The sequence below is a fragment of the Medicago truncatula genome, chromosome 3 (assembly GCF_003473485.1).
Source record: "Medicago truncatula cultivar Jemalong A17 chromosome 3, MtrunA17r5.0-ANR, whole genome shotgun sequence".
In the NCBI taxonomy this organism is placed as follows: Eukaryota; Viridiplantae; Streptophyta; class Magnoliopsida; order Fabales; family Fabaceae; genus Medicago; species Medicago truncatula.
This window is the reverse complement of record NC_053044.1, coordinates 28,792,563-28,820,505: the sequence shown is the minus strand read 5'-3', so window position 1 is coordinate 28,820,505 and position 27,943 is coordinate 28,792,563. Positions and strand designations below refer to the sequence as shown.

Here is a 27,943-nt window from a genome sequence, read left to right as displayed (position 1 = left end):
ATATTAACTGATTACAAACTATTTATAGGCTTAGTGAGATAACTTTCTTCCCAAGTTAACCAACTAACTAGCTAGGTAGTTAGCTACTAACTAACAAATATAATTGGATTTATCAACAAGAATTTATAAGTGTTATATTTTCAATGATAATGGTTTATAAGATCAATCCTAAAATTTTGAACATCTTCACGATCTCAAATATGACCCATCAATGATTCTGGGTTATCTATAACATCATTTTTCGACTATTACTTTTCTTACTCTATTGGTTACTCTAGCGCCCTATTTTTTTTTTTTTTTTTTATAAAATTGCCCTTCAGAAAACTTAATCCGAACATATCCGAATTCTATAATCCGAAATGTTACAGTATAGACAGTACTGAACAGAACTGACAGTTTTTGCATGTTTTTGTGAATTCATACTTTTCTGAAGATAAAAAATTAAGTAAAAGACAATTATGATAAAATTGCATCAACAAAAAATTATATATATATATATATATATCATTATACTGAAAATTAAGATATCATTACACATTTTACCTAATGATATACATTCCCCTAAAAAAATGATGATATACATTTAATCTAAACCGCCCCAAGATCTATGTCAATATCATCAAGATTAAAGCTATCTTCCTTTTCAAGCTTCACACCGTCTTCAGCCTTCTTCCCAGCAACAACATTTTCATCTGGATCAAGATTTTCAATTATGTACAAATCTTGGTCATCACCTATAACTTCAAAACCCGCCGCCCGACATAGTTTATTATAGTCGGCCATTCGACTGACATATCTGTCAAGCCAGCTTAAGGTATCGTAACGAGCATGTTGTCTCCATAGCGGGCAAGTGAGAGGGATAGGAGAACCATTTTTCAAATGTATAATCATGAAATGGTTGTCATTGACATGTTCCATATACATCAATCGCTCAACAAGTGGCAGTTCACCCCATAGAGGAAAAAAGGTTTCAGATCGCCCTTTCGCAATGGATATTAGAACAACGACGTGGTTGTATTTCTGAGCAATGAGAAAACCCATATCTGGCATGGCCATCCATTTACCTGGTGGTGCATGACCAATACTGGAAAAGGTTAGAGCGCCCAAGACCTCTTTATACCGCTCATCATCATTACTCATCCGCCGATAACGAACATTTCCTTCACCAATTAGCTCTTTGTGCAGCTGGTAACAGATCATTTGGTGATCGTCAAGACTCAAGTTACGTAAACCATGGCCAGCAACTGCATCCGAGATTTGATTGTCACAAAAACCAAAACAAACTCTCAACTTTATCATCTCATCTCAACCAGAATATATTATCCCAATAGTGTACAATATATGGAATTAAAGAAGTAAATAAGTTGTAGATCACAATTTATGGATGGAAGTGGAATACATGGAAAAAAATACATGAAACTAAGATTATTTGTACAAAAATAAAGGGCATACTCGAATATAATAAGCTTATAAACTTGTTTGAACTTTGAAAAACAAACATAACCTTTAAACCAGACCAAATAAGGAGGAATCACAATCCTTTCTACATTCTATACTTAAAGATTCTAACTACGAAAAGATTTATAAATAAAAGAACAGAACCAAGGAAAGAAATAAAAATAAATAAACAATTTTAGCACAAGGTTGTTAAAATTTGTTGTAAGAATGGAGAGAGAGAGGGTGTGAGTTTAAGGAGCACCAAGTTTTCTTTAATACTACTACTATTCACGCAAGGTACAATTACATCTTTATCTAACAAAAAATAAAAATATTAATTAGCAACTTACCTGCTTAAGCACCCTTTGTTTTCCATAATTAATAATTACCCAATAATTTCTTCCATTAATTGAGTCATAACACATGATCAATGAAATATGCGTTTATTCCATGTGCACAACCAATTTAGGTTACCTTCTATACTTAATGTACAAAAGAAACATGATCAATAAAAACTTTGATCTTAAAAAACATAAAACAACCATATATGCGGTGTGTCTCTAGAGAAAAGAGAAGATAATGAAATAAAAAAAAAATTGTAAACAAGAAAGAACGGCTTGTGAGTAGGTGATAGTTTGAGATACGAGAACCAATGCAAGGAGGCTCACAAGAATAACCGATACAACATAAGTTTTAGAAACTGAACAATAAAAAAAGCTGGCCTATTCGTTAAGATTTTTTCTTCGAACTACCCTACATCTGAAAATAATACTCGGTGATGCTCTACTTCCAAAATTATTATCCAACTTGTTCAATTCCATTTTTCTCCTCATATCACGTTCATATGAGACGACATTACCGTCCTTCATGATGTCTCCCTATCAAGAAGAAAGGATAGTGGTGCCATCTGAAATGACACTGAGATAAAGGAAAATGAAACTAAACATTTTGGATAATAATTTTGTGAATATGAAAGATTGAAGTATTGTTTTCAGAAATAAGGTAATTTGAAAAAAAAAATTCTTTATTAACTAATTACAGAAGATCAACAAGTTCCTTCGAACGTTCAAGTAGATTGAAACTTGGATTGCAACACTATTAAGCTAATAAAAGAAAAAACCAGCACCAACCTTTACTGTAGAATGATTTACTTTTTTTTCTTGCAGAAATTAGGTTAAATATCATAATACGTATGAGGACAAAATTACAAGTGTCATTCAATAGATGCCTCTTGGCTTTATCCAACAAAAAATACAAAATCTTGTGTGATCTTTATCCAACATGCTTACTGTGTGAGAAATTAAGCAGTTTGCAAAATTATGCAAAAACTGCATACCAAACAATTGAAAGCATGTTGGTATTTTACCTGATCAAGCCTGCTATTTCTAATAACTCTTGGCTCCCATGTGCACTGGTTGTGATTTGTTAACATCCCAATAGTATCCCCATTCCTCGATCAATCAAAGGAAAATTTTTCATTTCACCTTTTGGACAAAAATAAATTATGAATGAATTGATTTTATAAAATTGATAATGGTTAAATATGAGGAGAAAGTAAAATGCTTTATGTTTGACTATATTAATATCAAAGAGATTTGGACACTAAATTTGTACATAAGAATCAATTCTAATATATAAAACTCCAATTTCTAGCTTTAAATTAGAATTAATTATCCCCACACAAAAACAAAATAGCAGAAACTAATAAATAACTTCATTGAATTCCTTACATCAAAAATAAAAAGTAAGACTTGATTTCTATTTTGTGCAAAAAGAGTTTCATGTCTAATCAACTAGTAATATGTTCAAGTAATTTCTCAAGTCCATACATTGATTTCTTTCAACTTTCCAGCACTTAGCTATGCATTTGTATTAGTAACAGTTAGATTTTCAAATATTCCATGCGGAGAATACTTTAATTTATCATAGATAGATAGCAAGCACTCTTATATATAATAGTTTTCCACATCAATATCCGTCCTATTTTAACAGTATTCTTTTGCAGGAATGGGATATGGAAGCTTACATTAATTTCTACTGTATTTGAATTATATCTATTTTGATGTTCTCATTTGCAAAATTTTATCTTATGTAGGATGAAAACTATACAAGGAGCTGCAAAGGTCTTGCTTTCTTCATCAAGAAGCTGAACTATTAGGATCTAACATGATTAGACATGACGAAACTCGATATTCACATCATGTTACTAAGACTTGAGTCGATAATGAGTTGCTTGTGACATAAATATATAGTCATGTTTTATCGTATAATGGGGGTTCGGTTTTTAAGAAATAATGAGTGTATAAAAAAGTAGCTATATATTCAATATAGGAAGATCATTTTGTTTGCAAGCCAAAAATATAACATATAAGGAATATATATATATATAAATCAGGGAAAATTACATTTAACTTCTCTGAAATGTTTTGTTGCCTTAATCTTCTTATTTACATGGAAAGTGACACTTATAATCTCAAATTCGATTATGATATACATGAAGTTGGATTAAGTATTATTTCAGCCAAAGGTTGAACTCATACATATGTTTGATTCAACATCCACAAAAGTTCATCGACCACTTGAGTTTAATCGCACCTCTCCCATTGCAAAGTTACTTCAAGCAGCTTCTACGTTAGGTTCACATTTCTCCATCTCATCCAGTGGCGGAGCGAGAAAAAAACACTAGGGTGGGCCGTCAAGAGTGGTGGAGCTAGATTTTTTTTTTTTTTTTGTGGGAAGGCAATTTATTGGCGGCCAATTTGTTTAACACGTTAAAATTCAGACTACTTTTCAACTCGATCGTTGTACTAGGTCTTTGATCGAACAGTTAGATTATCAATTAAACGACATGATTTAATTTATTTTTTTTAGGAACTCCTCTATGTAACTCAACTTTTATAAAAAAAATAATATAGATATTATCATGCAAAGGGTGATTTTGCATCCTGTTTTGTCCATGACAATAAGAATGGATCTCTTTGGTTTTGCATTCCGCTTCCTTTGTCGACCGTTTTCCATTTTGCAGATAAGCTCATCGCTAAATCACTTATGTTAAATAGAGATTAAAAGTTAGGGTTCATAGTTTTTAGCTTTCTAAAAATCATAGTGCAGATGACATTTTAGGGTCCACGGTTTCTATTTGTGAAAAAACATTCCAATTTCTAATTTTTTAGAAATGTTTTTTTTATACTTGTTTAATCAGATTTTAATCAAGAGTTGAAGTTTAATATGACATGGCTTTCTTGCTATACTAATTTAAGTGCCACGTCATTTAAAATTGTGCCACATTAACGTCAATTGAAATGTTGGTTTTAATTTCGAAAATTAAAAAAATTTAGGGACCAAAATTGCGGATTTATAAATCAGGGACCAAAATCGAAGTTGAGTAAAAAAGGGGGCGACCAAAACATCAATTTTTTTTAAGCGTGATCTCAATAAATATCTACTAATGTGTTAATTTAATATATCTTGTTGATATAGAAATATTTTCACTATCCTTCGCACAACAATAAGTGTGCTTGTTTTATCAAAAACAAATATCGAATCAATAAAGATTGAACTATAGCTTTGATTATTCATGTTTTGCCCTATTCTAATCAAGATTGTAAAGGGTTTGTATAGGAAACCCGTTTATGAAAAGAGTTGGAAATATGAATAGAAATATTGCGCTCAGATTAAACATCATCATCTATTCATTCAATGTATGCTCTTGATCATTCATCCATTTAACTCCTTTAATATCTTAACTCAACAAAGTTAGCTATCATTCATCCATCTCCAAACATAAGTCTTATTTCCAATTATTTATTCATTTAGGATATTGTATAGGATACATTATAAAAAAATAAGAAATAAAGTTTTTAACTTGAAAGAGTTTTTAAAAAATTTATTATACGGTTTTTAAGACAATATTTCTATACTTAACTTACTTTGCATTTGTTATTTATTTAAATATTTTCAACTATAACTATAATTAATACTATTAATGGTGAGAGGTTATTGAATTCATGGTTAGATTGTGATGGAAAAAGAGATTCATTAGGTTTCTGAACGACAAGCTATATTTTGGGTTTAGGCCGGCTTGGACAAGAGGGTGACAATCAACGACGAAAGTAGGTGAAGGAAAGCATGTGGATAATGGATAAGGGAATCAACAAGGTTGACGACTTAGTCTCATCGTAATTCCTAAATGCTATGGATAATATCTCCCGTGCTTCTCTTAGGGATGGATTCCTGACTTGTGGTATTTTAGGCGACTTATCTATGTCTCAGAAATGAAATGTTAGGGACATAAGTTTGGTATCGCTCCTTTTAAAAATGTTCATCACATTGAGAAGATGGTGCACGAGCACTTAATAATGTGTAATTCGACGATTTGCAAGTTTTGTCCAACATCGCTCGATTCAATCTGTCTGAGGTAAAGAAGGAGGGAGAGAAGGGAGTGGGTAGATAAATAATTGGAAGAGTGAATGATAGGAAGGAGGTGGGTGATGTGGAGAAGGTTTCAATCTCACATTTATATACCCGTTGAGTGGAGAGGGCATGTGTATACATTTGTGTATAAATTTACGTGTTATGTGTGTTTGCATACAAAAATTTATCAATGAGTTTCAGAAACTGAGCAATGAAAAAGTTGGCCTTTATTAAGTTTTTTCTTCAACATTATTTTCCAATTTACCTAATTTTATTTTCATCCTTTCATAGCGTCCACTTAAACGGCACCGCCTTCTTTAGGATGGCTCCCTCTCAGAGGGAAAGGTCTCTGAGAGGAAGTCAACCTGAAGTATGACGGCGTCGTCTCAGATGGTTTTATGATAGGCGAAAACCAAACTAAGATATTTTGTTTGATAATTTATTTTGTAAACGGTAGATTGAAGTATTATTTTTACAACTAGGGTAATTTGAAGAAGAAAAAAAATCCTTTATTAACTAAGGAATCATCTTCCAAGTAGATTGGAACTTGGATTGCCACACTATTAAGCTTATAAAAGATAAATTTAGCACCAACCTTTTCTGCAGAATTTTTTAAAAAATGTAGAAATTAGCTTAAAAATCATCATACGTATGAGGACAATATTACAAGTGTCATTCAATAGATGCCTCTTTCAGTAGAAACAATGAGCCGATACTGCTTATAGGAAATAGCAAGTTATATATGGATGGAAGTGGAATACATGCAATAAAATACATGAAAATTATTAAATTGTTAGCACAAAAAAAAAAGGCATACAGAAATATAATATAAGCTGATAAACTTGTTTGAACTTTGAAAAAGAAATTTCAACTTTAAACAAGACCAAAAAAGAGGAATTACAATCTTTTTTCTACATTTTATATTTACAGATTGTTACTGCTAAAAGTTTTATATATAAAAAATAGAACTTAAGAAGGAAATAAAGATAAATAAATTTAGAGCACAAGGTTGCTAAAATTTGTTGTAGGTAGGTAAAGAAAAGTTGATACTTTAGTTAAGATGAAGAGCATGGGTGGGAGTTTAAGGACCATATAGTTTTCTTTAATACTAATATTCACGCAGGGTACAATTACATCTTTTTCCAATAAGAAATACAAAAGCTTGTGTGATCTTTATCCAACATGCATACTGTGTGAGAAATTTGGCATTTAAATTTGTATAAAAACTGCAAACTGAACAATTAAAAGTATATTAATATCAGTATGTGCACTGGTGGTACAAGTAGCGAGTTGGTAACATCCCAACAGTATCCCCAATCAGTACTATGCATGTGAGGGAGAAAATCAAAAGAATTTTGTTGTTCAAGGTGGGTATGGGTAAACAATTCATTGGACTAATAAGGAGCCCTAGGAAATATTTAATTCTCCTTTTTGGATCAAATACAATTTGAGAGGATGTTTGGTTTTGGTTCTACCATGATAGAAATTAATTTTGAGTAAATTGATTTTGTAAAATTGATTATAATTAAATATTAAATGAAAGTAAAGTGATTTATGTTGTACTACATTCATATAAATGACTTGAACTATAAATTAGACATAAAAATAAATTTTTGAATCAAAAAGTCCAATTTCTAGCTCTAAATTAGAATCAGTTATATATGGAGACAATAAATTATTAAATTGTTTGCAAACAAAAAAAAAATACATGAATATGATAAGCTGATAAACTTGTTTGAACTTTGAAATAATACATCAACTATAAACAAAACCAAATAAAGATGAAGCACAATCTTTTCTACATTCTCTATTTACAATTGTTATTACTAAAAGTTTTAACAGTAAAATAATGAAAAAGCATATAAAACATACCTAATAACTCTTTTGACTCCCATGTGCACTAGAGTGGTACTATGTACAAGTAGCGATTTCGTAACATCCCAATAAATTTTGCATGAATTGATTTTATAAAATTGATCGTGGTTAAATATGAGGAGAAAGTAAAATGCTTTATGTTTGACCATATTAATATTAAAGAGACTTGGACAGCAAATTTGTACATAAGAATCAATTCTAAAGGAAAATGCTAGTTCTCCTGAGACAAATTCCACGAATGATTTTTTACACTAAACATATTTATCTTAATTACACCAATTCCCTCCGATGTTTTCCGCCAAAAACATTGTTACTTGGCTTTTACCATGTCGTGATGATTTCGGGAAAATTCTCTCGCTATCAATAGCAATGCTCATTCTAAAATATAAAACTCCAATTGCTAGCTTTAAATTAGAATTAATTATGGAGAGAAAATCAGTTATACTAGAATAAAAAATAACCATACAATTCATAATCAATTTTAGCACACAATTGGCGTCAGATTTGATTAAAGTATTTGTTTAAATCATTTTCTATGTTCATCATCTTAAGTTTAACACAGAAATGAGCGAATAAATAAATTTACTCGATTTAAGAACCGATGACTATCAGTTGGCTTGTAACGAGATAGGTCTACTTATGAAAACATAATAAAGTTTATGATTTGGATTATATGCTGTTATTTTGCTTCTTTTCACTTTTGTTTGCCTAAAATAACATATTCTCCATTTCTAAATAATATTTAATATACTATTAGGTGTTTGTGTTCATGTTACAAATTGGAATATATTATGTAAATAATTTTCAATTTTGATTTTATTTCTATCAAAATTATTAGGTTAAAAGGGGACTGGTAAATCTGGAAAGCCTCTTCATTACAAAGGTAGCTCATTCCATAGGATTATACCTAGCTTTATGATAAGCATGTACTTTATGTCAAGTTAGTTCTGTTTTTATGATATTCAGAAGATGGAATTTCCCCTTAATGCAAAGAGCGAAATGGCATTTGTTAACATGAAATTCGTAGAAGGAAATCCAAGTGAACATGGTAGTTGAGTATATTCAGCAGCACTAAATGTGGAGTGTGTTGAGCTTAAAATAATATTGACACTGCTTCAATAGTTAAATATATGTTTCATCAACATGATGATATGGATGAAGAAAATACTAGAATCTTAGAGAGAATAGGAGAGAAACTTGGCAAAGAAAAAACTTGTATTATTTAATATAAATAGGGTTTGTCAGAAGTATGCTACTTGTAGCAAGTGAAATCTAACTAGCTACTAGCTTGTGCCAACTAACTAACAGTTATTAAGAAACTAATTCCAATAAGCTATACTAATCTAGAGTACATACACCATACAATCATGTGGTTGAATGTGCAAAAGACTAGCATTAAGTTGTTTACTTGTTGGACAAGTAAACCACGATATTCAATTGATTTCTCAACTTGGACCCAAACCTTTGTTTTAATAACTTCAAAGATATACTTTTTGTTTGATTGCTTAGTATGAGTTATTATCATGTCAAAAAAAGAAAGGTCCCAACCACTTTAGTGTGAAAGAATTCAAAGGCTTGGGATCCACCAAAAAACATTTTTCTTCAATTGTGGAAAGAAACAAGAGCCTTTCATATCTTTATATGATATTAGTTCAATTTTAATTTTTGAAGGAACGATATTAGTTCAAATTGAACATATATAGTGTTTAGCTTTAAGATAAATAGTTATTAAGAATGCTGAAAATATGTAGTGTTTAGCTTTAAGATAAATAGTTATCATATTTTCAGCATTCTTACGGCTGATTTCAAGTATTAGCCATGCAAATCTGAAGGAGAAGTCTTACATGAATACAAACATAAATCAAATTTATTTAGACACACAAATAAATAAAAGAAATTAAAAGACACATAATTGTAACATCATTTAATACTTTTCTATTTTATTTTACATTTTCATTTGTGTGCGCCCAAATAATTTTAGTTAGAGGTTGTATCCAAGTAAATATTTCTCAATCAATAGTTGTCATATTTTGACACCATTGTCTATGTGTAGTAGTTCCACATTGAAATTGTTTTTTTTTTGAACAAGTCAAAATGAGATATATATTAACAACAAAAAGTCTTGCTCCCTAGCACAAGGAGTGCATTAAGAAGCAAAACAAAGTTACACCGAAAACAATCTGTCCGAAACAAAAATTAGAAATGAAAATGAAACCTCAGCCTATCCCTAAACAAACAAAGGGATGCTGCCACCATAAATGATAACCAAAAGAAAAGCACACATTTTTAGCTTTCAACCAACGAAGAGAATACATCTTAACCTTTTCCAAAAGCTGCACCGTCACATTGAAATTGTTAGAGCATGAAGTTGCTACACTTAAGCATAAAAGGTATCATAAATAATCAAATTAGATTAGTTTTGGGTTAAGACTCTAAAAACGTAATAGACTATCGAATTATAAATTTTTTTTAGGGATACCAATGATATAGATAAATGATATATGTACCTCATGACAATTTTTAAAGGTACATGTACATTTTATCTCCCCAATCTTATCCCAAAAATTATTGATTATCCAATAGTTTCTTTTATTATTTGAGTTATAACACAAGATCAATGAAATATGTGTTTATTACATGTACAACAAATTTAGAACACCTTCTATGCTTAATACGAAAGAAACATGGTCAATAAAAATTTTGATATTAAATTAAAAAAAAAAAAACCAAATAAGCATGTCTCGAGAGAAAAGAATGAAATCATAATAAATTTGCAGAAGCAATGGCGAGCCCTATTTATTATATAACTAGTATATCCAAGCAATGATAAATTGGAAGAGGTATCATCTAGCAATTGTCAGTAAGAACTTGAAAAGGAACAAGAGACGAGAAAGGACAGGCTTGTGAGAACCAATGCCAAAGAGGCAAAATCGAAAGAATAACCGATACATAACTTTCAGAAACTGAACAATGGAAAAAGTTGGCTTTTATTAACTACACAAGATCAACAAGTAGATTGGAACAGTGATTGCAACATTATCAAGCTAATATAAAAGATAAAACTAGGACATAACTTACATGAATATAATAAGCTGATAAACTTGTTTGAACTGTAAACATGACCAACAAAAAGAGGAAACACAATCTTTTCTACGTTCTATATTTACAGATTGTTACAACTAAAAGTTTTATAAATAAAAAAATAGAACTAAATTAAAGGAGGAAATAAAAATAAATAAACATTCAGCACAAGGTTGCTAACATTTGTAAAAGATGGAGAGCGAGGGTGTGAGTTTAAGGAGCACATGTTTAAACAAGATCGAAAAAAGAGAGGAAACAAGATCTTTTCTACATTCTATATTTACTGATGGTTACTGCTAAAAGTTTTATAAATAAAAAATTAAACTAGAGAAGGAAATAAAGATGAATAAACTTTCATCACAAGGTTGCTAAAATTTGTAGAAGGTAAGTAAAGAAAAGTTGAAACCTTAGTAAAGATGAAGAGAAAGGGTGTGAGTTTAAGGAGCATATGGTTTCCTTTAATACTATTGTTCACCCAGGGTACAAATACATCTTTATCCAACAAGAAATACAAAATCTTGTGTGATCTTTATCCAACAAACTAGGCAGTTTGCAAAATTGTGCAAAAACTGTATACTGAACAATTGAAAGTATATTAACATCAGCTTGCCCTTTCTAATTACTCTTGGCTCCCATGTGCACTGGTGGTACAAGTAACATGCCAACAGTATCGCCAATCAGTACTATGCATGTGAGGGAGAAAACCAAAACGAGGCATATTTGCGGGATCAAAAAAAAAAAAAAAAATTACAGGGACTAAAACCAAAACGAGGCATATTTGCAGGGACCAAAACCATATTTTAGCCTTTAATTTTTATAGTAAATATTAGATAAAAGTAAATTGATTTATATTCGACTACATTCATATAAATGACTTTAACAATAAATTTTAGAATCAACAGGTCCAATTTCTAACTCCAAATTAAAATTAGTTATGAAGACAAAATCAATTAATACTAAACCAAACAATTCAAAATTAATACTACACCTGCAAAGTCAATTTTAATAACGTGTAAACAAACATACACTACCTGAAAACGTGTTTGACTTTTATAGACGGAGTTATGGGCGCCTAAAATTGTGCCACGATGTTGCATCAAATTTACATTTCTTAATTTGACGCTCTTAAAACGGTGTCACGATGCTACAGATTGTGCCACGGCTTGCAAGTCAGTAGCAAACTTTCCATTCTGGAACAAAATTTTTGCCACGATGTTGTATAACCAAAACAATTAATTTTCTTGCCTTCTTCAACTCCAAGCTCTCTAAAAATGCTACAAACTCAAATAAAAAATAAAATAAAATGGTAAAAAAAACATCATATGAGATCATGTCATTAGTTAAAACAACACATACTGGATACATGGTTTGATTCTATTTTTGTTATTTGATTTGTGTTAATTTAATATATCTTGTTGATAAAGAAGTATTTTCACAATCCTTCGCACAACGATAAGTATGCTTGTTTTATGTAAAAAAAATCGAATCAACAAAGATTGGAATATAGCTTTGTTCATTCAAGTTTTGCCCTACTCTAATCAAGATTGTAAAGGGTTTGTTTAGGAAACCCGTTTTATGAAAAACAACTTATTCAAAAAACAACTTATTTTATTCAAAACAGCTTCTTTTATGAAAAACAACTTATTCAAAAAAGCTTATTTTATTAAAAATAGCTTGTTACGATCTCTTTTTAAAAACAACTTAATCAAAACAACTTATTTTATGCAAAACAACTTATTCAAAACAGCTTATTTTATGCAAAACAACTTATTTTTAAAAATAGCTTATTTAAAATAGCTTATTTTATGCAAAACACCTTATTTTAAAAAACAACTTATTTTATGAAAACAACTTATTTTAAAACAGCTTATTCAAAACAACTTATTTTATTCAAAACAAGTTTTGAATAAGTGGTTTTTTTGAAAATAAGCTGTTTTGAATAAGCTTTTTTTCTAATAAGATGTTTTTCATAAAATAAGTTGTTTTTCAAATAAGCTATTTTGCATAAAATTAACTATTTTGAATAAGCTGTTTTTTAAAATAAGTTGTTTTCATAAAATAAGCTGTTTTGAATAAGTTGTTTTTTAAAATAAGGTGTTTTGCATAAAATAAACTGTTTTGAATAAGTTTTTTTTTTAAATAAGCTATTTTGCATAAAATAAGTTGTTTTTCAAATAAGCTGTTATTTTTAAAGTAAGTTGTTTTCATAAAAAAAACTGTTTTTAAAATAAGGTGTTTTGCATAAAATAAGCTATTTTAAATAAGTTGTTTTTTTGGAAAGATCCAACAAAGAGTTCAAGTGGTTTCCTTAAAAAAAATAAAGTTCAAGTGGTTTGGTTTGGTTCAAACGGTACGGTTCGGTTCAAGATGGTTCGGTTATGGTTCAAGAACTGCTAATAAATTAACGGTTCGGTTCGTGAACCATTATAATGGTTCGATTATATTTGGTTCGATTCGGTTCGGTTCATGGTTCTTTTTGCCCACCTCTACTTTTGGTACATTGCTTTATTTTTTGAAATTCAAATTATGTTTGAATTTTAATGTCTTATGGATTTCAGGACATGGTGCAAGTTGTTGGAAATCAAATTGCTGGAACTGAAGATATATTTTGTTTGAGACACTTGTATTAACTTTAAGAAAAAAATTGGTGGAGGCACATTGCCCAAACTATTGTAAAAATCCTGACTTAAATTTTAAAATCTATGATTTTGCGACTTTGCTCACTTTCGACGATTCAAATCCATTGCAGAATTCTAAAACTTGCAAAATCTTTGTCAATATGGAATGGTTTGAAACACTTTTATACAAGTGTGGGTTTCCGTGCCAAGCACAGGATCATTTCAGTTTACGGGAAATCCGTACATATCCCCATGAGTCTATGCGGGAAATCACTCGACATAAAATATATAAATTCTAACTTTACGATAAATTTCAATTTACTTTTGATTTTTTTAGGAATAATACATACATCTCATAATCACTACTACTGAAGTTTCTCTATCACCATTAACAAATACTTCAAGCAAGCTGCAAGTTAAGGTATACACACAAAACAATGAGAGTTTGATATTTGTAGCATGAAAAGCAAACTGAAACGAACTTGGTAACACAATAATTTTAAGCCTTGAGTCAGGTACAACCCAACAATACATTTACAATATTAGAAAGAGTAGAACAAAGAGCATTTGAAAGAAAAAATATTTCAGAGATTGAAATAAATGTTGAGAAAAAACAACTACCTGAATAGAACCCCAAGGGTGTTGAAACGTATCATTGTTGCCGAAAATTCACACTCCCTTCAACAATTCAATTCAATTCAAGTCCACACCTGACATTCTGCATAAGTCGAATTCGACGAAATCCGAACATCATGGAGATTCATCCATAACCTTCAAAATCCTCGTCCTAAACCTCGATGAACCCGAACGAAATGAAGATTCAGCCACAATCTGTACATCAAACGGAACATAACCTTTTGATCTATCACCTTGATGAGAATTAACCACACACGATTCAATCAAGATACGCGTTAACAAAAGAAAAAGTTGCGTTAAGATTCGCTTCAGATTTCATGTCCATTTTAAACCGAGCAAGATTCGATTTAGCGATGTAGTTTGAATGATAGAAGATTGCAAGTTATGATATGGGTGTTCGGTGATTGTTGGAGAAGGTTTTATCTCTCATTTTGATTCATTGATTGCCCGTCAATCATCGATGGGTTCCAAAGAGAAGAGAGACTGGAAAGGTGATGAAGGCCTTGGAAAAACAGAGGACGAACATAGAAGGGAAGAGAAAGAGTTTCATGTTTCTTGTATTGAGTAGTGTGTAGGTGACGGTGGAGCAGTCGAGGATGTTGACAGGGAAGATGGTGTTGATAGGAATTTCAAATTACAATGTAGGAGGGATATATATATATATATATATATATATATATATATATATATATATATATATTTTTTTTTTTTTTTTTTTTTTTGAGGAGAAAGCCATGGTTTTTGATATGTGAGAATTGGAATATGTTTTCCAATGTATATGCGTTTTCCAATGCAGGAGGGATATAAGGTAATTTTGAAATTCAAATTTCAAATAGGTTGGAGCCAAAACAATTAGGTTTAGGGTTAGGGAATTAGGGTAAGCATGTTTGCAACCATTAGATATAAAGGATATGTTTTCCTAAAGTGTGTTATAGTCGACTGTATTTTAAATAAATAGTTTAATCATAAATACACAAATTTTTCTAAGAACTATTATTATTGGGTTTAATTACACTTTTGGTCCTCGTGTTTTGACCTACTCACGAAATTGGTCCTGCCCTTTTAAAATAGAACAAAACTGTCTTTTAATTATCATTTTTGTTGCATTTTTCGTCCTACCCCCCATTTTATCCTCCAAAAACGCTGATGTGTCAAAATTTTAACTGATGTGGCCAATAAAACACCTATGTGGCAATGCATATTTGGATAAAACAGGTTTTTTGAATTTCAAAATACAATTTAATAATTTCAAATATTAAAACAAAAAACAATTAAAAGAAATAGGAAATTTAATTTGACATAAAATACATTAACCCTAATACCCAAATTGGATTTCATCAATCCATTCAGTATCTCATACTCTTCCTCAAATTGGGTTTCAATACATGAACAATTAAGCCTAAATTTTAACCTTAAAAACTAAAGGTTAGCGTGATAATGCCCCAACATCATCCTCTTCCTCTCTTCTTCTTCTTCTCCACCTTGCCTTATTCAAATTCATGGTTCTCAAATTCCCAACTATCAACTTTCATTAAAACCTACTCTAATCTTCTCTATATTACGATCTCAACGAATTCTCAATTTCAACTATGTTCAATTTCTTCCTTATAGGTTTTGTTGCGGCGGAGACAACAAGAGAAAGTAACATTGTTGTGTTCTTGTAGTATTACGAACACAGAAACAAAACCGGCTTTTTTCCGGTGATGGTCGTCGTCGTCAACTTTGAATGCGGTGATTTGCAAATGTTGAAGGTTGAGGAAGAATATTCTAGATCCGGTTTGATAAGACCTTGAAAAAATCTTTAACCCAAATTTATGAGTTTTATTTGATTCTTCGAATTCGAATTTTAAGAATTTTAGGGTTTGAAGGTTGGTGATGGAGGTGAATCTGAGTTTAGATTAAGAATTGATGAAGAATTTAAGGAGAGTGCAGTGATGGAGAGGTAACTGAGTATGAAAATTGGTATGCAGTTTGTATTCTAACTTTTTGGAAAAACAAAACACGAGGATCAAAAGTGTAATTAAGCCTTATTATTGAGAAAGTATTAAAAGTTTATAAAAATGGAGACAAACTAATAGTTCCCCAGGGATCTAAATTTATCTAAAATCCATTCGAAAGAAAAGCCTCGCCAAAACTAATAGTTACATGCGGAATTTTTGCTTTATTGGAATCCGCAGGAAACTTCTTGAGTAATGAAATTATTAGCAAAATCCTCATGAATTCCTGTGGATATTTTTTCGTAGGAAAATCTGTAAGAAAAACAGGAATTTCTGGTAGTATTTTGAAGAACCAATGGACTGGAGACACAATCAGAACACAAAAGTTACACAGACGAAATTGAAATCTCTTTAGCAACTGGTGATAAAATTCTCCCTCATGAAATTCATGGAGCTTCTACGCTCGAATGATGAGAAAGTTTAGCAACATAAAGTGTATTGTAAGAGATACTTCCAAGAGTGGTATAGTGTAATGTTATGTATCAAGGAAGAATTAGATACTCCAAATTCTGTGACAATGATTGTAAAATTGCATTTAAAAATATAATTAGATTGATATGCACCTCTAGTTATTATCACCTATTAATACTACTACTTCAATTATGTTTCTTTTAAAGTATTTTGAAACTTCTCGAAATTACGGTAAATCTTCGAAGTCTTGTCGGCTCTAACAGGGAAAGTAATAATTAAAGAAACATTATAATTTTCCAAGAGAAACAAAGATTGAAAAAAATTGTGGAATTCAGTACTCACATTTCTTCATTGCGGTGCTGGGTTATTAAAAAGGGTAGAAGAATATGTGGAATTAAAGGATTGTGCAAGAGATGAAGAAAAGAAATGCAAGAATCTTGTTAGAGTTGCAAAAGTGATGGAGAAGAATTGAATGAGACATGGTACAAACAGGTGTAGTGTAAGCTTTGTCAGAAAGTTATGAATGTATTGTGTGCAAAACATCACACTCATCCCCGTTCATCATAGAAATGTTTCGACTTTGTGACTAATAAACTTTAACTTTGATATTTGTCAATGTTGAGAAACAAAAGCAATAATGTCTTCCTCAAGTGAAGAATTCGAGAGAATAAGTTTTCCTCAACCATCAAATGGTTGCATGCATTTATAATTTGAATACCCCTTTCTCATATCTCATCATCTAACAGAAGAAAAGTTCTTATAGTGATTCAGAATTAGTTTTCAAAAAATAATGTTTCAAAATTGGATGGTTAGAGAATATATTACAAAAACAAAATAAAAAACCTTTCTTATATGAAAGCAACAAATACATGTAAAGTAAGTCTAAACTAACTCGGTGCATTCGACATTAAAATTAAAAAATCAATCCTTAAAATTCAATAGTCATTGGTCAGTTTGAACAAGTAAATCTTTATAAGTAATCTTAAAGCTAAAATATGGTTTTGGTCCCTGCAAATATGCCTCGTTTTGATTTTAGTCCTTGTAAATTTTTTTGTTGGTTTTGGTCCCTGCAAATATGTCTCGTTTTGGTTTTGGTCCCTGACTCCACTTTTCTGATGATTTGAACACGTGGCACATGATGACTGAACCCATTTATTAGAAAAACAGTCATTGCAAAATCTTTTGATTTTTAAAAAGGTCCCTGCAAAATATTTTACTTTTGAAAATAGTCCCTCCAGGGACTATTTTCAAAAACAAAATATTTTGCAGGGACCAAAAACAACAATTTTTTTTACAGGGACTAAAACCAAAACGAGGCTTATTTGTAAAGACCAAAACCATATTTTAGCCTAATCTTAGTATGCAATAACTGGCACCAAAATCATTGTAGGTGATATGAAGGCTTAATTGATCATTTGATGGTCTCCTAACACTTCAGAATATAAATTAACAAGAACAAAGAAGAGGGCGAAATCGATCTCAGAATCGCAAAATCATGCTACTACACAAGTCTCGAAAAAAGAAATATTGAAAATAGAATCAAGAAGGGGTAAAAGTAACTTAGGTTTCTCTTATTTCATCTCCTTCTTCTTCTTCTCATTCAGACCTGTACCCTTTATTCGTACCAGGATGATGGATGAAGAACCCTCATGTTGTTATTTTGAATTCCAATCTGAGAAAAGAGTTTGAGTTTTTGAGACCCAAATTCGAAAAAAGCAATTGAGTTGTTGTTGTTGTTGTTGTTTCTGGGTTGTGTTGAAGTTATGTGTTTTTGAGAGAAAAAAAGATGAAGATTGATTTTTTAAAAACATAATACGAGTTTTTAATTTTTTATCTACTGGGTTTTTAATTTTTATGATGAAGCTGAAGAAGAACGAACATGAGGGGGAGAAGATGAGAAAAACAAAAAAAAAAGGAAATTCTTTGTTAGTGGGTAATTGTACCCATGACCTTTTAAGTCGGTTAAAATGTTAATTGACGTCATAAGATTTTATTTTTTTTTAATTTTTTTTTTAATTTTATATTTAAGAACGAGGTTTGCTCTGATACCACAGTTTTAGCAGAGTGCAGAAGACTTTTTCTATAGACAAATTTAAATTCTTTTGTCTAGTTTTTCGAGTTGTAAAGACAACTTGAGCTTTGTAATTTATTTATCTCTTTTTGTTCTGAGATTTCAAAATCTCTTTTGGGTGGTGTTACTCTAAGGCTTTAATTCCTGATCAATGGTTTTTCTATTTCTTCGAATAGATATTTCTCAGCTTCTATCAAGGAAAAACAATTTCTTGCTAAATTTCTAAATATAGGTGACTTTAGGGTAACTAAAGGTGTAAATAATTCATCAATATGAATTGTATTTTTTCCTATAAATTCTATGCTATGGTGTGAATTACTCAAAGCATAATTAATTCTATAACATATTGTAAAAGGATGATTACCCTTTTTCATAAAATTCGAGTTTTCCAACTTATAATGAAAAACTATAGATCTATCTAGATCTTTATCTTTTAGGGATAATCCCATTTGTAAATTTATATCAAATTTTATTTTTCCATATTTTAAATTACACTTTACTTGTGCAATTGTTGCTTGTCTTTTGTCTAAAATCCTAGAGTCTTCTAGGGCTATTTCTAGAGGTGAATCAATACCTTTCATAAAGGTACTTTTGATTAAAATTTGAATAGTTGATATATGAATATAACCAATTTTGCTTTTTTCTTTTTCACAAAATGTTTCAATTCTTTTTTCAATTTGAGTTTTATGTATGGTAGATATGACTATATTTGCTTGAGTATTTTCAATTGAAATTGCTTCTTCTCCTATCATTATTCCAAATTTCAAAATATTTTTTCTTGAGAAAAATTCTTTGAATTTATTAAACTTTCTTTTGAAATTTTCTTCAGCAGTTAAAGATAAATCTGCTTCTTCTATCTTATTATCTATTTTGTCATCAGCATAATAACTAGATGTTCCTTCAAAGTATGAAACCTCAGTCATATTCTATGTTGTTTATTATGTCAATACTATGATACTGAAAAGTAAATTTTGAATTTAATAAAGATATATTCATACCTGATTTGATCTTCTTTGAGATTTTGTTGATATTTTTGGTTTCGTTGTAGCTAGATATAATCTTCAAATGATTATATTTTGATTTCGGTGACCCCTCCAGAGTGAAACAAGGCTCTTATTTATAGTGAAAAAGGGCTCATAAATTGTTCACATGTCCCTTTCTCGACAGCTAATAAAGATAAACACCTAAAGAAAAAGATACACAATAATGTACATAATTATCTCCTAAGTGGTCCCTATCTGCAATATCATAATTATCTTCTAGTTATTATGTTGTAGAATAATTACAGTGGTACCTTATCTTATCTGAGTCAGATAGGGACCACTTATGAGATAATTATGTACATTATTGTGTGTTTTTTTCTTTAGGTGTTTATTGTAACGCCCTATTTCTCTTAAAGCAATAAAACATGCGAATAATAAAATATTCAAGAAATAGACGCTACTTTCAAGAATCGAAAATCCAAAGATCGAAAACCAACATGCATGCATATAAAATCTCATCGGTCGCAGCGGATACAAAATCATATACATCAAGCATACATGTCACATGATCTCAAAAATGCATAAGCATAAAAATCTCCAAGTCCGACACGTGGACAAAATCTCAAAGTGTAAAATAATCCAACAAAGATCTAGAGCTATCAAACAAAATCCCTAGATCAGAGCCTACTCTACTATAAGACCCGATAGTGGAGAAAGCTCCCAGTATCCATGCATCACCGAGCAACTACTCCTGCATAACGTCTACTCACCCATACATGCAAGTAGGCGGTTAAAACCACTGGGGGTGAGCATTACATCAACATAATCATATAACAGAAAAGCAGGAATAATCAATTCAAATATCATGTAATGAATTAAGAATAGGTAAGTTTCCAAAAATATACATTCATACCAACAACTATCATTATCCATAATTTCATCACCAAACATAAACAATAACCACCAATGTACATCCATACAATCCACATAGATCACATCATTCAATAAATTCACCAATGTACAAGTTCATCATATGTAGTCAATCATGATACAATCAGTTAATCAACCATTCAATCAATCAATTCATCAATGCATGCAATGTTCTAGACTCCTCTAGATGCATGTGGATCCAAGTTCACCAACGTCTAGGCCGTTACCCATGATGCCAAAATGATACATCAATGTAAGAGTACACCTCCTCTTACACAATCTCTGAAGTAAAAGAATCACCTCTTTTACAACAACCAAATGAATACATGGACATAGCAAAGACCCAACAATGCAATTACTCAACTTACATACACCAACACAATGTAAAAGTACACCTCCAATTACATTGCACAACTTCAACAACAATTGCATTATCAAGTAATTACGTCCACACAAATCAACATAGCACGTATCAATCAAGTGTCATCACAACAACCACAATGATCATCAACATCATTTCAACATCTTCAACATTATGTAATCACATCATTACAATATTTCTTACATACCAAGTAAGAAAACATACAACATCCCGTAATTCATTCATACATCTCCATTTAGTCATACAAAACTAAACAAGAAAGATTCGTAAGGCGATTGGCTTAAAAGGATATTTTCATCAATGTTCGTCTCTTTTGACATTTTTCAAGAATTTCCATTTTCAAAACCCAAACCAATTAAGACTCAAGGAAACCAATCACAACCATTTTCAGTAATCATATAATCATTGTACTATCTTAATCCCATTTCATTTCCTTGAAGATCCAATTTCCGAAAAATTCAACGTTCTTGGACAATTTTCAAAGTTTGATTCAATTTCACAAAACAAGTCCAAATCTCATTCAAGGAGATGTTCCAGTAGGATTAATTGTACAAACAATGATTATACAAGTTAAAAGAAGTGTTTAAAGAAGTTCGGATTGGCCCTAGGAAGCTTGGAAAATGAATTGCTCGCTTAAGCGACCACCTGGTTCGCTTAAGCGAACGAGTTACAGAAGCTACATAAATGTACGCTTTCCCGCTCGCTCGCAGCTCGCTTAAGCGACCAATACCCAGAAAACACTATGAGTGTTCGCTTAGGAGCTCGCTTAAGCGACCATGCATATTTTTCCAGAAAAAGTTACGGGTTCAAACCCATTTTCACCCAAAACTCCCCATTTTAATCCCCTAATGGCCAAATGTGTTTCTAGAAATTGTTTATAGGTCACATAACTCATAAGAGTACTCAAAAACACATTGAACATGAAAATCAACATCACTTTTAGCCAATTCACCAAACTCTTCAAAATATACCAAAACACCAACAATAGTTCAAATTTTCATCATCAATTCATGAATATGTATACCCAAGCAATGATTAATCAACAACAACATCACTTAACAACAATAACATCAATTGAACATGAATCATATCTCAATTCAACAACAACTTAACAAAATTCACCAACTGAGCACAATTTTCACAACTTCACATTTTTACATAATTGAACATGTAATTTCACCAACAATCATACAATTATCATCAATTCATGCATACAAACATATCATCACAGTTGGAGCACGAATTTAGCAACAATTATCCAATTATGAAAAATTCATACCACATTTGAAAAATTGCAAAAATGATGATGATGATTATGATGAAGACAAACCCCCTTACCTTAGATTATGATTAACCTCAACTTAGGCTTCACTTTAGCTCCTAAGCTCACTCAAATTCTTGATTCTTCAAGTTTCTCCTTCTCTAACCTTTTTTCTCCTCTTCACCACTTTCTCTCTCTACCTCTCTCTAGAATGATCTTATCAAATGAAATGAATGATATTTTCTAAGACAAACTCATAAGGTATATTCCTCTAAATGGACTTAACCTAGTTTCTAGTGGACTTAACCCATTCTAACACAATTCCAAAATGTTACTACTATTCTCAACGGTAAAATGCTATTAATGATCACTTAGTGGTAAAACACTATTAACAGTCACTAAACGGTAAAATACTAATTGCTACACTAATAACTTAGTAAAACAATACTTCTCACTAACACTAAGATTAATCCTCCTCCAAATTACTAATTTACCCTCTCTAGTGAAAGGACCAAAATACCCTTCTAATACGAAAATATACCAAAATGCACCCAATGACAATTAATCACATACGAGTACATACAAACACGTAATAAAACAATTAAAATAAATATAGGGAAAAATTGGGCTGTTACATTTATCTTTATTAGCTGTCGAGAAAGGGACATGTGAACAATTTGTGAGCCCTTTTTCACTATAAATAAGAGCCTCGTTGCTCATTTGTAATCAATGAATATTGAAGTTCAATACTACTAAGTATTTCATTCCTATAAAAACTTATTTTTTTATAGAAGTAGATCTTGAAGTAATACTCTGGAGGGATCACCGAAATCAAAATATAATCATTCGAAGATTATATCTAGCTACAACAAAACCAAAAATATCAACAAAATCTCAAAGAAGATCAAATCAGGTATGAATATATCTTTATTAAATTCAAAATTTACTTTTCAGTATCATAGTATTGACATAATAAACATTATAAAATATGACTGAGGTTTCATACTTTGAAGGAACATCTAGTTATTATGTTGATGACATAATAGATAATAAGATAGAAGAAGCATATTTATCTTTAACTGCTGAAGAAAATTTCAAAAGAAAGTTTAATAAATTCAAAGAATTTTTCTCAAGAAAAAATATTTTGAAATTTGGAATAATGATAGGAGAAGAAGCAATTTCAATTGAAAATACTCAAGGAAATATAGTCATATCTACCATACATAAAACTCAAATTGAAAAAAGAATTGAAACATTTTCTAAAAAAGAAAAAAAGTAAAATTGGTTATATTCATATATCAACTATTCAAATTTTAATCAAAAGTACATTTATGAAAGGTATTGATTCACCTCTAGAAATAGCCCTAGAAGACTCTAGGATTTTAGACAAAAGACAAGCAACAATTGCACAAGTAAAGTGTAATTTAAAATATGGAAAAATAAAATTTGATATAAATTTACAAATGGGATTATCCCTAAAAGATAAAGATCTAGATAGATCTATAGTTTTTCATTATAAGTTGGAAAACTCGAATTTTATGAAAAAGGGTAATCATACTTTTACAATCTGTTATAGAATTAATTATGTTTTGAGTAATTCACACCATGGCATAGAATTTATAGGAAAAAATATAATTTATATTGATGAATTATTTACACCTTTAGTTACCCTAAAGTCACATATATTTAGAAATTTAGCAAGAAATAGCTTTTCCTTTGATAGAAGCTGAGAAATATCTATTCGAAGAAACAGAAAAACCATTGATCAGGAGTTAGAGCCTTAGAGTAACACCACCCAAAAGAGATTTTGAAATCTCAGAACAAAAAGAGATAAATAAATTACAAAGCTCAAGTTGTCTCTACAACTCGAAAAACTAAACAAAAGAATTTAAATTTGTCTATAGAAAAAGTCTTCCGCACTCTGCTAAAACTCTGGTATCAGAGCAAACCTCGTTCCTAAAAAAAAAAAAATCTTATGACGTCTGTTAACATTTTAACCGACTTAAAAGGTCATGGGTACAAATACCCACCATAGTAAGATGGGTACACAAGTTGTCACAAAAAAAAAATTGTGTTGGTATAGTTTACGGTTACATACAATGGATCTGTAATTTAATGGCTGCAATCATATTAAACATTAAAAAACAAACGGAGAGATCAATTTGACTGACAAAAACATAGATATTAAGGGACTAAAAAGATTTTTTTTTTGAGTTGGGACCAAATCAAAAATAGAAAAATAAGTTAGAGGGCCAAATCATCAAATAAGCCTAATCTTCTTTTTTTTTTTTTAAGGACAAATAAGCCTAATCTAAATATGCCACCACATTTTATTTTATCTTCAACCTCCAAAACTTTTTTCTATAACTACAACCTATCTTAGTTTCCTTCATCAATTCCAATACCAAACACAATTTTTTTTTTTTTGGAACCAGCACCAAAAACATTCCATATAATGATTAGTAGGCTTTTTCCTCAAATACCATACAGCAAAATATTTTAGGCGGGTTTTACAATTTTCACTCTCGTTTTATTACATTGAGTAAATATGCATGATTTTAACTTTACATTTACATACAATATTTTTCTCATGGGTGATATTTATTGTCTCAAATGAGCACTACATGTGATTTCTCTAATCATATTTTAGCAATCACAACTAACCTAATGATGGGATTTTAGAATATCATGCTATCATTCCTTAAATATTTTCATCATGGTCCAATTTAATTATCTTACTACAAACAATCCAATAACTAAATACAAGCATATGTATATTAGCCAACAAATTCAAGAACCTCTGATATTTTGAAAATCTTTTTGTTATCCATTCATGTTTGAAAGAGCTATTCTCAACCTCAATCTAATACTATTTCCAAATAGAGTCTAGGCAATAGGCATATTTCAAACTTATATCTCAACTAAAACAATGAAATCTTAAAAGTAATTTGCTGAAAATTACACTTTTATTTAAATCTCTTGTATCTCATTTAGTTCCTATGACTTCGGTTTACATGTATCTCATTTACTTCCAATGATTTCAGTTTACATAAAGTAGGACACCTTTTCTCTAATACATCAGGAAGTGATGAGAGAACAACCTACACATTAAGGAATTAGGGTTAATAAGATCAGTTAGGCAAGTCAGTTGATTTTAAACAGAATTTACAAAACAAAAAAAATAAATATAAAGAATTTTAAGAAGGTGAAATTAAAGAATGAAAACATCATAACGTACCTTAAGAGTGGATATAGTAATAGAAGACCGACCTTTCTCACATATTTTCTGAGAAGGACTACCATTATAAGTAAAGGTACGAAGACTTGGAGTAGATAGTTCAATTTTGTCAGTTATGGTAAATTTGAGTGAACGGTTATAGATAGATAAATTGACTAGGGTTTCACTTGATATGACAAAGACACGTGCGTTCCTTACCTCACAATTCTGAATGACCAAACTATTCAACATTTTAAAGGCCAAAAAGGGTTCAACACAACTGCTTTCATCACCGCAAAAGGCAAAATTCATCAGATACAAGCTAGTCAACGCGGGCAATATCAGAGATTTCGGAAATAATGTTTTCTCATGATAACCACCTTTTGAGTAAACCGAAAGCTGAAGAGATGTAAGAGCGTGACATGAAGAAACACATTGGAGAATGAGATCACTATCACCCCTAACATAGACTCCTAATTCGTGGAGTTGGGAATTATGAGAGGAAACATACTTTAAAATCTTTTTGAGGAGTCGAGGCTGGATGTTACCATCACAGTCAAGATCAAGAGCATTCAATGAAGCTGAGCTATCACGAAGAGTCAAAATCTTAGAGACGAATGCCGCAAAACTCTTTATAGTGGGAAATTCAGAGGAATGCAATATAAGGGTGGGAATACGTTTCCAAAGATACTTCCATCTTGTGGACAAAATGCAAGTTTGAACAGCATGTTTGGTATTACAAAATGACAAAATATGAAGGAGAACACAGTCGGGTAAATCACTCAATCTGTCTTCATGCTCGTTCTCAGAGTGTATTGCTTTATTCAAATTTTTTATAAAATCAGACATGTCCCTTGTTTCGACTTTGTTAAGCACTGAATCAGAACAAAAACAATGTAATTATATTGTGCAATAAGATTGATTATAGAGCAAGATTCCAATCCTAATTAAAATCTAGAATGTATTTTTAAGTATGAAGTAGAATAATAATTAAAAATTTAGGGGTAAAGGAAATAATTGGAATGTGAAATACCTTGGCGCACCAGTTTCTTAGCACATAGAACTTACAGTCTAGTTTCTTAGCACAACCGCGACACACCAGTTTCGTTCTTCTTATTTCTCTCTTATAAAAAGGATAGGAGGGAGTAGAATGTTATTCAAATATGGATGAGGAATCAAATATTTTTTATTTATTTCTTTGACTAAATGAACCAAACACATTTATGAGTCAACATTTTTATTTATGAATCAAAGGACTTTTATTTATTTCTTTGACTAAATGTACCAAAGAATTTTATAAGTCAACCTTTTTCTTTATGAAACAAATAAATTTTATTTGTTGCTTTGACTAAAATAATAAAAAAAAGTTATAATTCTTTTACTAACTTTTTATTTTTTTTTTTGTAAAACATATTTAACATTCACTATTATGGGTAATTAAAATTTATAAAAAGTTAAATTTTACTAACTTTTCATATTTTTGATTGTGAGTCAGGATTTTATTAAATCAAATATGATTAACTGAAGAATCCAATGGCCTAATAGCATTTAGTTGTCCTCAAGGTCAATATGAATTGAATGTACTTTCAATGGGTATGAAACAATCACCATCTATTTTCAAACGTATAATGGATACAATACTTAACAAATTTAAAGACTTATATGATCATTTTAAAAAGGTAGAATTAGTATATGATAGATGTTTTAAGCATGAGTAAGGAAAAAAATCCATTTTAGCTCAAAATAAAATTTATTATTTATGATTAGAAATTGAAAAAGGAAAAATAATACTAATCTTTTAAAAATGCTTTCAAAACCACATTTCTGGAAATTTTCAACCACCTTCTAAACACCTAGCTACATCATACAAACCAACATTAGTACTAAATATTCCCCGTAGGAGGAGGTGATCTTCTCTTGGGAAGGAGGAGGTGGAGGAACTGCATTGTCTTTCTAAAGAATTGCATTCTCTATCTCGAATTCATTCTAGTATTTATTAGCAACAATCCTGTTTGAATTGGTTACAAGAAGAGAATACTAACTCTATATATTTTCATGGTACTATGTCTAGTCGGCGGCATGTTAATGCCATCTCTATAATTGATGTGGGAAGTGTTACGGTGGAAGGTGTTGTTATTAATGTCAGGGAGGCTGTTTTCAATCATTTTTTTAGGTCCCAAACATATGATGATGTACTACCTTGTATGTATGACTTGGTTTTTATGAAATGCAATAATACTTTTTCCCTAAAAAAAATTATATCACGTCAATTTTTTTATTTTTTTTTACGTCTTGATTCTATATTTTACCATGTGTAATTTTGTTAATGGATATCTACTTTTTTAAGTTAAATCTAAATCTTTTACTTTCTTTTTTTTAAAAAAATCTTTTACTTTATGTATTTTATCATTGTGTTAATATTTTTTTTATAAATTATACTGAAATGAAAATAAATACTATAATATAAAATAAAAGATATGCTAAATCAATAAAGTTAAATTATTAAATTCTAAGTACTTAAATTTTAATTGATGTTAATTTTATTAAGAATTAAGAATGTCCTTTTTGTCTTTTTATATTTATCAGTTAGTTAAACCATTAATTTTATCAAACACTTCAACTAGCTTATAA

At 30.4% G+C, this 27,943-nt stretch overlaps 1 protein-coding gene across 1 annotated transcript; it reads right to left on the bottom strand.

Moving 5' to 3' along the window:
• Positions 1-588: 588 nt before the first annotated feature.
• LOC25490872 (F-box/FBD/LRR-repeat protein At5g18770) lies at positions 589-26,426 on the bottom strand. The gene is made up of 4 exons (XM_039832023.1): positions 26,346-26,426; positions 25,334-26,187; positions 25,145-25,196; positions 589-1,244 (listed from the first exon to the last, which is right to left on the bottom strand). Exons 2-4 carry the CDS (start codon positions 26,159-26,161, stop codon positions 589-591), a joined length of 1,536 nt encoding a protein of 511 aa, XP_039687957.1. The 5' UTR covers positions 26,162-26,187; positions 26,346-26,426.
• Between the last annotated feature and the right edge of the window lie 1,517 nt (positions 26,427-27,943).

What these genes read in the sequence shown, in the direction of transcription:
- LOC25490872 (XM_039832023.1), bottom strand. Translation starts at nt 26,161, where the DNA reads ATGTCTGATTTTATAAAAAATTTGAATAAAGCAATACACTCTGAGAAC. An exon ending in TTACTATATCCACTCTTAAG is followed by an intron (nt 25,197 to 25,333) that starts GTACGTTATGAT and finishes CTTAATGTGTAG; the next exon opens with GTTGTTCTCTCATCACTTCC. An exon ending in GAAAAGGTGTCCTACTTTAT is followed by an intron (nt 1,245 to 25,144) that starts GTAAACTGAAAT and finishes TCTCGGATGCAG; the next exon opens with TTGCTGGCCATGGTTTACGT.